Below are 11,005 nucleotides of genomic sequence, written 5' to 3'. Positions count from 1 at the left end.
GAAGTGGGTAGGGCAAAGTGTCTGTGTGTAGTATAAAGCAGCATTAAACAGAGAAGCATTGAATTATGACAATTAGCAATAATACCAACAAGAAATGAAAGCACATTTTAGGTTACAGAAAATGTGAATTCCAAAATTTGATCTAATATGTACATAATGTCCAGACAAAAACGGCACTGTCCGCTTTACCTTCATCATGTAAAGGTAGGCACCATGTGCTGATGATGAGTAGATTTTTTTTTTTCTTGTGGACATTAGACCATAATTCAGTCTCAAGTGTTCATTGTCTCTCTTCGGTCTATATTCAAAGAGACATGAAAGTGTGTTCTACAACTCCTCTGTTTTTCCCAGGATCAGCAGTTTCTCAGAAGCCCTCCACAGACGCTATAGCTGCCAGTGCCAGGTTTAAAGTGTGTTTGTTTTTGAGGAGGATCAAAGGTACGGAAGCCTTGGAAAGACATGAGACACACAGTGGTTCTCCAATCTGCTCCCCATTCACTCCTCACAACAACGCCACAAAAAACAAGGATCCCTCTGGAGGAGCCTGGACCTTATCCCAGACACTTTGGCCAACTAGCCAACACTCAAAGATGTCCCAGCCCAGAGAGGAGCAGATAGCTTCTCAGCATGTAGAGCATGTTCAGTTATGTAAATTTATGAAGGAACAAACTTGATGCAAATGTATCCAGTTTTTTATGTTCGTGTTGATAAGGAAGATGACTGACAGTAAGGTGACAGAATAGCATTTAGCCTTAATTTCTCCTTGTCTATAGATTGGTATCCCCGGGGTGCTACTTTATTCCCTGTAAATCTAAAGAAGCCACAATAGGCTATTGAGAAAATGCACCGCAGTGCTGTGCCAAAGACATTGGACATCATTGTTATATTGGCCCACGTCATCAGAGGTATAATACTCCCTACAATGGAAGCATAGCCAGGCTTGCATGGACAAAGCTATCACAATGCACTGAGGGGTCATGCCTCCAGGTACCGTGTCCCGTACTAATGGTAAATCAACTTCTCCAGTCTCATGCCTCTTCTTGTAACTCTTGGGCTACTTCAATTTATTCTACAACAGCTATCCTCCAGGCTTTTGACCATAAACCAGAGTCAGCTCTGTGTTTCCATAGCTCCCATGTCTGTTGGGTTCATGGCAAAGGTTAGGACTGATGATGGTGGTGTATAAATGTGACAATACAAGGCATAGAGCTGTAAGTAAACCTAGGTTCAGATCTGGAGAAAAGTTTCTGCTGCTCCCAGTAGAACTAAAGCATGGATTAAACATAGAGGAGAAATTTGCTAACTTTACAATAGCCTACAGCAGTGAAACTCTACATTAGAACTGCATGTTAGCACAGCACTAGGAATTACTGTTGTAAGCTAGGTAGACAGCTTACATTTTGGTGATATTAATTTATTAGCCACATTCAGTTGCATGCTATTTAAGTACATTTTACACTATACCAACCAAAGCACTTGCTAATCTTGTGTTATCTGATGTTATCCACAGTCCTCTCCATGTTTGTATTCAAGTCTTCAAAGGGACGCTCACCAAAGAGGAGCTGTTGACTGGCCTGGTGGAGCATGGTTTCACTGAATGGCCTGAATGAACAAGTGTGTCAGAGGAGAGCTGTGTCAGAGGAGAGCTGTGCCAAGAGACTGTACAATACAACGCAGAGAGATCTTCAAAGCGGGGTAGAGCTGGTGACAAGCCGGTCCGTGTGGGGAGGGTGCCGGGTTTTGGCTATAGTTTCTGTAGTTTACTGAGAAACCTGACCAGAGCTGGTTTAGTCTGCTTGTTTCAGGGCAAAATGTCGTTACTGTTACTGACGTTACTGACGTTACTGTAATTGAGTACATTTTATAGGTAATTTTACTTGTTTTAGTCAATATTTAAGCCTGTACATACTTGTAACTGAGTATAATTGTTGTTACAGTTAGTTACAATTAAAATAATAGAAGTTAGTACAGCACAAGTCCCAACTGTCGCAATGTATGGTTGTCTCACTACTGTTTCTGCTCTTTTCTATAGCTTCAAAGAGAGGTTAAAGCTACTAAATTCTGTTTTACACCTTGACTGATCATGTTTTGAGTATCTGAGTATTTCTCATGTGTACTTAAAAATGCCATGTGTCTTTAAAATGTAATGCTATTCCTCATTTATACAGTCTGAGCATCCTAATTATTCACTGCAATGTGTTTATAAGCTCTTTTCACAACTCTCAGAGACCAGAGTCGGGTTTTGCCATGATGTCAGAGCTAACAACAACTAGCATGTTAGAGTGCATTTCCTAATAATCGGACAATAAAACGCTTCATATTTAATTAGATGCAGACAGCATGTAGCAGACTTATTTTCACCTCAAGAGCTGCTTATACAATATCTATGTTAGTCTATATCTATGTTCTATTGTTCTAAGTTTGGCAGCAGTACTTGAAGTTGTAATTGAGGACTTTTTTAGTCACGTAACTGTACTTTTACTGGAGTACATATTTCCAGCACTCTTTCCACCACTGGTTAGATGTCTCTGTCCTGTTTCCTGCCTGCAGCTTTCCTTTTGTGTCACTTTTGATTTGGCTGTTTATTCTGCTGCTCCTGTCTGCTGCTTCTGTCTGCAGGTGTGTGGGAGTGTTTTAGTGGAATCATGATTACACAGACGTTTGCCTACTTTGTACCCATTTATAGCCCGTGACGCTGATTTCTTCCAACTCAGTCCAAAGAGTTATCCGAACTCAAGCTGTAATTTGGAACTGTCTAAATTAAAAATCACTTTGAGTTAAACCAGGCATCCGAAAGGAGAGGCATAGTATGTAATTTAGGGACTTTTTTAGAGTGCATTAATCCTTACAAATGGGAGCTGACAGGATATCACATGGTATTGTTGTAGCTCATACCTCAGGAAGCAATTACTATGAATATATTTTTCTAATAAACTTATACACATCAGATGATAAGCAATTAAACATGCGTAATTACGGTTTCCATACAGTAATTTCTAAGCTGATTAGGTCTGTGTGCTTTACAACCTGAATAGCGGAATATTAATAGGACTTTGGTTTGGTGCTGCTGGTTAGCGGTGGCAGCTCATCAGTGAATCATATGTAAATGAGGTCTCGGGAAGTGCATGAAGTCTCATTCCCAGCTATTAAAACTGTCAGGGCAGGAAAGAATGTACACGCACATCCGCACAGGTTATTAGAGATTCTCCATTCGTACCGTGTATTCATTTTTGTTCTGCTTCTCTGCAAATGGAATCACATCTATTTCCTATTTTTACAATTCTAATTTTGTACTTTGTTTTAAAGGTGTACTATGTAACATTTCTGTCGGAGGATGCGTCGCCTGCTTCTCTCCATGGAATATTCAGAGTATGGCATTAAACGTATCAATCTTGCATTTATTCCACTCCATGTGTTGATCAAAAGTACCTTCTTACTTTGAGTGGGGTCATCTCTCCACAGCAATAACATCCCCATGGAGACAAGCAGGTGGAAGACTCTTCAGCAGAAAAGCTACATAGTGAACCTTTAAAACCAAGATTTTAATTTAAGCATTATCATTTCATTTGCATGTCTATCTGATTTTAATGAGTCCGTCTTTATGACTCTGGGATGTGAGTAATGGATATGCTAATTATTCATTAATCATGTACTGTTATTGCACATAACATGGTGTAAAATATATTATCAGTTTATCGCTCGATGAAAACAAACAATTTATGTTTCACCAAAGACGTTCTAGTAATGGGACAATTAAGACCTGAGCTGTTAACTGCCAACAAAACCACGGTCTTTTACCATGACATTATTAAACCCACATTATATAACTTTTCCGATTGTCTCCATGGAGATGTTATTTCTGTATTGGCAATGTTTCTCAGTATGACATTAAGCGTATCTATCGTGCTTTTATTCAATTACAGGTTTTTATTGCTTTAAAATACATTATCCGACATGCATTTGTACTATTAACAGTGGTGTCTCTCCACAGATCTAACCTGTAACTTTGTCCTATTGTCCGATTGGAAATAGACAAGTTTAATGCCATATTGTGGAATATTCTGGGGGAAGCACTCTACCAAAAAAGTTACACAGTGCACCTTTAAGAAACCTGGAACATTTTCTGACTTATACTTTAACATCACAGAAACATTAAAAAATTATGAAAAATGCATTTGTAAATAATGTTATTCCTTTTTCATTGGACCTCAGAGGTTGCGTACACGACTATATGAGTGTTACCTCACAGAAACCTACAGGGAGTCCTCCTTCAGCTCCTCTTTATCTGAACTACAAACGTGATAAGAAAGAGTGCACCATAGGAGATTGTCATTATTGTTCCTGATTCATTTATTATCAATGTTAATATTGTTCACACAAAATATATTGAGGCTCTCCGTATACATCTCATATAGTACTATAGATAGAGGGATTTATAATGTCATTCATTGAAGAGAAGAAGAGTAGAAGAGAATATCTGTCACATATCACAATACAGCAGTGATGGAATGAACAGTTCTTATTGTACAAGTCTCTTTAAACACGCCATCGTATTAACTACTGCAAGATGACAAAGATCTAAATATAATCTCTATTATTACACTTAAAGTTAATGAAGGATGGGACAAAGTGTTCAAGCATTGTCAAGTAAAACAGAGGTGATATGTGGTAATCAATGTACAACACACCCAAGTGGACAAGATGCTGATCAGTCTGTTTAGATACAGAGGGAAACTTCATTGAAACTGACCAATTCAAACATGAATCCATTTATTAATAATATACACAACAAGGACTACGTTTTATCTTGTCAGAAGAAGTCATCACTGTTCATTTTAGTGGTAATCATAATTTAAAATGGTAAATATTTGTCAGAAGAACTTTTAACTGGACATCACATGTACACCTTGTCAGTGGCACTATAGGGAGTTTGTTTGTCACATTAAATAGCACTGGGTCATGTATCGACAGGAGACACATTTTCAACAAGCACTGTACTGCAATTTTATTTCAAATGCATTATATTTTAGATTTTTTTTTTTCAACTATTTGTATATATTTTTGGAATTTTCTTTTCATATGTTGATACCACTACTTAATTTATTATATACATTATATAATATTCCTTAAAATTCCAAAATATTCCAGACAGAACATTTAAATAGAAAAAAAAAAACTACTTCTATTTTGCATTTTTATTTATTTATTTTTTGCATTACACACTTACTTTTTTTCATTTGTAATCTCCATTTGAGTATAGTGTAACTTGGTGAAAATGTGTCTTAAAAATCAAAACGCCAATCAGTGTCAACACTTCGGCAGTCTCACATTAGCAAATATGGCTCCAGTGGTGAGAAACCTGGCACGACATTCAGAAGTATACAGCTATAGAGTATATAGATAGAGATGGAGAAGGAAGGAGGTGTCAGCCTTGAGTGGGCAGAGGAAGCTGTGCTCAGTGAGCCAGGAGAGAAAGGGAAGAGTGGAGAAGAGAGACAGAGAGAGAGAGAGAAAGAGAGGAGTGGGATGTGGGGTGGGGGTCTTCACTGGGGGAGTGCTTTCAGGATGGCATTCACCTCCTCTGCCACGGCTGTCAGGGCAAACTCAAACTGCTCCTGCAAGAGACAGAAAATAGAAGCAAGTTTTTAGCTCCTATTTGCATTTCAGAGTGTGAGAATGATTGGCACTTGTGTTTTTTTTTCTCTCTTTCTGCTGCTTCTGTTCCTCTATGCTGACCCTGACCACCGCGGACACCTGTTAAAGGGCAGGCCACTTCTGGACAAGAAACTGTAAACTCCACTCATCGATCCGTCCAGGTGTGTCTTAAAATGGATACTCTTTGAGTAGCTCCTCAGGTGTGTATGTGTGTCTGCATTTGTTGGTGAATATGACTCAGAGTTGTCCCATAGGAGCGTGGAAGAGGGCTGATTGATGTGTGGCCCCCGGACCTTCTGTTTTTGTATTCCTCTCCCCGGGCTGCAGGCCATGGGGTCCACTCGCACAGAAAAAGCTATGTAGGAGTTGGGAGGGAACAGTCTTCAGATGTGTCAACACACAGCACAGCCATGGTCTGGCCTGAGGATAGGCTAAATCAATAGCAGCCAGTCACTGTGGCAGCGCTTTGAGATTATCACGAGTGTTTGCTATTTCTGATGGTGAGAGAATATATAAGTGCACCTGTCTATAGCAACGGTATATCTTAAACTCAGATTTGAAATGATACTTTGAAAAGCCTTCAGGGCATAAATTGCAGTTTTCATTTCAACCACTAGGGGGAGATCAATGTCTGTCCACTTGATCACAGACAAACGTGTAGTGAGAAGGAAAAATGGCTAGACATGCTGTAATTACTGCATGTTGACGCCTGTCAAAGAGGTAGCCAAAAAGAAGGCAAATCAATGTTTATTTTCTTCAAGCCCCATCCAAAAATAAAGTGGCAACATCGCAAAGGAAAGAAAGGATAATTGGCAGCCCAATCCTTGAAATCTAACTCTGAATTTCATAGCTCATTACAAGCTAATTTCTGTGTAGACCCAGCATGCAGTCCCAAAGTGGAATCAACAGTATTCCAATATAATTTCACTTAGACGTGTCAGAGGGAATGAGCCTGAGTGATTGTGTGCGTTTTTACAACACAAGTACAGAGCTGTAAAAGCAGCATTAATGAACCTTCGAGGAACAGTGCAGTCTGTTTGCACTGCCATAAATATGATCACCCACTGCTGCTCCAGGCCGCTTTATTATTATTGTTATTATTCCTCCCCATTACAAAGGAGAAACAAAAGAGGCTTGTGGCTGTTTGTATTAGAGCCTGAAATGTTGGGAACATGCAGTACCATTTTCCAAAATGGTGGAGGTGGAGAAGGCCTGCTGTGAAATGATGGTGAGGCAGAGGCTCTAAAATAGCAGCGCTGATGGGACTAATATTAACACTGGTGTTTCAATCAAACTTATCAAAGTTCATGGGCTATTTCAAAACTTTTCATTGGCTGGAGCCTTGTAAGCTCACACAGACGTAGGGGGTGACCAAATGAATATTTAGATCAATTTCCAAAATAATAAAGGGGAATTGATATAGAAAATTGAAATATTGAATTGAATAGAAAAACCTGCCAGTAAATTTAGTTAAATTAACTTTTTAAAGAAGAAGAAAAAGAATTGCTGCAGTTAGTAAGGCTATATATAAATGTAATCTTTGAAACAGTCCCAGACCAATGTGCAGTTTGAGTTATATTTACCACATAATTTCCCCTTATTCTGCACACATGAAGTCCACAATTATCTGTTTGAATGCCCCCCTCCCCCTCTCTCTCTCCTTCACACCCCCCTGCACACTCCAGCTCAAAGCCCAGGACCTTACCTTTGTCTGGACCATGCCAGCTCTCTGGTCTCTCAAGTGCTCCAGGGTAGCGGCAATATCAATCTCTTTAGCACCTGCAACACACCGAAAATTGGAGTGAGTTCAAAGCGGGCCGAGTAATCCTGCTCACATCTGTCAATCTCTCTTTATGCTGCGCTCCCTTTGGACCAGCGCAGCCATTGAAAAATATTACATTCACCCCTCCAAAGACTTGGACCGGAGCCATGCTTGTGCTTCAGATAAAATATGCACCAGGAAGTATTTGGGTTTGACAAATGTGTGATAATACGTTCAGGAACAATATAGACAGAATCTAATGCAACAATCTAACTCCTTTAGCATGTACGTGTGCTAATGTACCACCAAGTCTAATTAAAATGATGTATAGCTTTCCCATCAGCTCAGCTCATGCAACAGTTGCAGGACTTCCACAGTCATCGGCCGCTCTTGATTTAAGCCCATTGTAGCTTTGCAAATGTGTGATGTTAATCTGCAGATCTCACTCCCCTTTCAGATTTATGGATTTCACGCGGGCTGCTGGGCTGGGTTTGAGAAAAAGGGAGGGGAGATGAGAGTAAAGAGCTCCTGAGATGTTTTGAAAGCCAGTGAAAATGCGACGTCTGTGAAAGCACCAGAAAAAAGGAGGGATTTAATGCAGCTGGACCAGTACTCCAAAGTGCTTCAGCGCTCCAGCCGGACTTTCATGTCTGAGAAGGGCTAGATTCCAAAGTTAAGCTGAGGAGAGGCTCTCGGACCACGGGAGAAACTTCGGGAAAGAGCGTGATTATGCTCATTTCTTACAACGGCGGTGCACAAAAGGTTACAAAAGAAAGGAGTTTTGGGTCTTTGCACCGCAACCAGAGTCCAATTTGATTCTGAACTGCAATTGGATGGGTCAGCCCTATTACTGCTTTACACACTGGACTCTGCAACGGGGGGTGGGTGGGGGGAGGGTGCGCACACACACAGAGACGGGGGCAAAGGTGAGAGGTCGAAGGGTAAAGGTCAGAGGTCGAGCTCAGCCTTGAAGAGGTTTAAGGCGATGAGGGGAGCAGCTTCCAATAACAATAAGGAAGGATAAGTCAGATCAGGAGCTGGCTGAATTTTCATTTTGGCATTTGAATAAGAAAGCAAAGCCACCATTCGTTTAACCCTGCACCTGCTAGAGAAATCTGGTGTCATTTCTATAAAATTTGTACTTTTTTGTGACAGAGTTTAAATGACATACAGTGAGGTCATATTCAACCACGGTTTGTAAAATAAAGCAAAATCAATAATAAAGTAAGACACAATGACATATAGCGCAGTAGTTATTAAATATTAAGTGTTGATTTTCAAGCAGAGAGCACCTGCACTGCATTGCTCTTTAAACATTTCATCTCCATGCATACGCTGTCTAAATTCACGCTGCCATTGTGATGCAGGTCAACAGTGTGACCGTGGCCTAAAAGATCATTACTAATGTGGGCTCTCCATTTCTCCTGCATTCCCACTTTGCGCTGGACTCTTTTGTTCTACTGTGCACGCTCCCTCCCTCCTCTGTTCTGTGCCTGTCTTTCTAGGCCTCACAGAAGTCACCCTCTAATGCATCTCCAAGACCCTCAGTTGAAAATGAGCAGCTTTAGCGTTGCCAGGGAAACACCTCAAGATGAACAGAAAGAGAGAAAGGAAAGTCATTGATCGTTACCTTTGGCCATCTTATTCAGGACCATGTCAATCAGGATGTAGGTCCCGGTCCTGCCCGCGCCATCACTGCAAGTGCAGAGAGAGGAGGCGATTAGAGAGGCAGAGGAGAGCCACAGCCGCTTTCATCTCAGAGTGTTTTTCTTTTAAGGAAACAAATTGCTCATTTACATGTGCATCTGCCGAGAGACTGTGAAGTAGGGAGTATATTTAAACACAAATTAGTCTATGCAGAGAGACACACACGGCTCCATCTGCTTAAAAGCTTGATATTACAGATAATATGGAACAGGAAAGACGCAGAAATCAGTATTAATCCTCAATATTGCAGTCAAAATAACAGATCTGAATATTTGATGTTCCAATAAGAGTGATTATGTTAAACCTTTGCGCACGAGCTCATGTGTGGTCTGGTCTGTGGGCTGTTGGGGAGAGGGACTGGCCTGTGAGGCGCACTGGGGACAAAGGCTTTTAAATGCATGCACCTCAGGAGCAGAGGAGAGGGTGAGAGGCCAGGGGCGGGTCCACGGCAGCTTTTGGAGAGCCTTGCTTTTCCATTACTCTAGAGATAGTCTTATGAAAAGCCTCCCTTTGTGCCCACCGGCCATTCAGAGCCTCTGCATGTTAATTGCAAACAAGGCATGCACATCTCTGTAATAAAGGCCAGGCCAATAAAACAGGAGAGTGGCTTGAGCAGCACTGCTTCATTAATCCACTGCGAGACACTCGGGCTGCACATCTCCTCTGAGGGCCACCGCTGAGCCTGGCCCCACGCATGACTTAACAGGATGTGACTATTAAAAGTGGCCGGACTGATACCTGGTGTTTAATGCAAACCAATCACAGTCACTTAACTAACTCAGCCAAATGGGAAATGGAAAGGTTTTGGGTGAGTGTCTGCAGACACATTTCCATAAGGACAGAGCCAGTGGAATAAACAGCAGCTCCACTGGAGCCACACTGAGTAAATGGACTGAGCGCTTTAAGTCAACACACAGGCCAAGACAAACACTTTTCACCTCAGTGCAGCGGGTCAGCACTGTCATGGCCTCACACACTCATACTTGCCTGCAGTGGACAATTATCGGACACGATCGGCCCCGGTAGCACTTGTTAACCTTTCTGAAATAAAAAACAGAGAAAATTCAATGTTATTGCAAGCCTGATTGCAAACCATCCTAAGTGAATAAGCTGACAAATCATATTGTGGAGCAAAGATCGATCCCTCCTGCTGATGATAACAGTGACAATTAAACCAAATATGTCTCACATGGGACGTCTCCTCTGTGGCCTGTGTAAAATTAATGGCTGCAATAATCAAAAGATTGAGCCAAATCTTGAGTGATGCGCTTGTCTGTCAATCAATCACTTTGATTAGAAGAGGAGGGAGCACGTAAATAAACTGAGCAGCGTTCAAACAGCGTTTTGTGACATGTGGCTGATGGATGCGGCGGTGTGATGTTGTGATCGCCGTCCGCCGACGCATTAACCCCGGCCAATTATGAATGTTTTACACCACAGGCGCGCTGAAGGCCAGCCAGCCTTTTCACACCCCGCTGTTGCCATGGAAACTACTGACTACACTGGGAGCTCCCCACATCCTTCCACATCCCCATTTTTCACCTATCAATGGAGAAACAGCTAAATATTTCATCATAGAGGTACTCTGTTCTGGGTTTTGTTGTTTTTCAAAATAACTGACAGCTATGTGGATATGGCACTGACAAATCTAGTGTAATTACAAGCTGCAGTCAGTGCATTGGCATTTAGTAGCATCATAAATGTTATATTTAATGATGAGGTTGTTTTTGGTGAAAATGTATTTAATAATCCAATTCACATCAGCTATGAATTTGACTCCTTGTTAAATACCATAGAACTGTTAAAATAACTGTTTTTCTAGATTTTGTTGCAAACAGCTGAACATTTTAAGTCACAAACAACAGTAAAAGCATAGACAGA

The 11,005-nt window shown here is 41.1% G+C and overlaps 1 protein-coding gene across 2 annotated transcripts in view; it reads right to left on the bottom strand.

Annotated features, from left to right (window-relative positions):
- Positions 1-4,328: 4,328 nt before the first annotated feature.
- Positions 4,329-11,005, bottom strand: part of ptprn2 (protein tyrosine phosphatase receptor type N2) — a 112,940-nt gene continuing 106,263 nt past the window's right edge. The window contains exons 19-22 of one of the 2 annotated variants that reach the window (XM_033985973.2): positions 10,112-10,165; positions 9,048-9,112; positions 7,361-7,434; positions 4,329-5,615 (exon numbers count right to left, since the gene is read on the bottom strand). In XM_033985973.2, the coding sequence (XP_033841864.1) occupies positions 5,544-5,615; positions 7,361-7,434; positions 9,048-9,112; positions 10,112-10,165 (265 nt within the window). In that variant the 3' untranslated portion in view covers positions 4,329-5,543. Of the gene's footprint in view, positions 5,616-7,360; positions 7,435-9,047; positions 9,119-10,111; positions 10,166-11,005 lie in introns of both variants that reach the window. The other variant, XM_055230104.1, reaches the window with a different exon arrangement.

The sequence above is a fragment of the Periophthalmus magnuspinnatus genome, chromosome 20 (genome assembly GCF_009829125.3).
Source record: "Periophthalmus magnuspinnatus isolate fPerMag1 chromosome 20, fPerMag1.2.pri, whole genome shotgun sequence".
Taxonomy (NCBI): Eukaryota; Metazoa; Chordata; class Actinopteri; order Gobiiformes; family Gobiidae; genus Periophthalmus; species Periophthalmus magnuspinnatus.
This window is presented reverse-complemented; position numbering and strand designations above follow the sequence as displayed.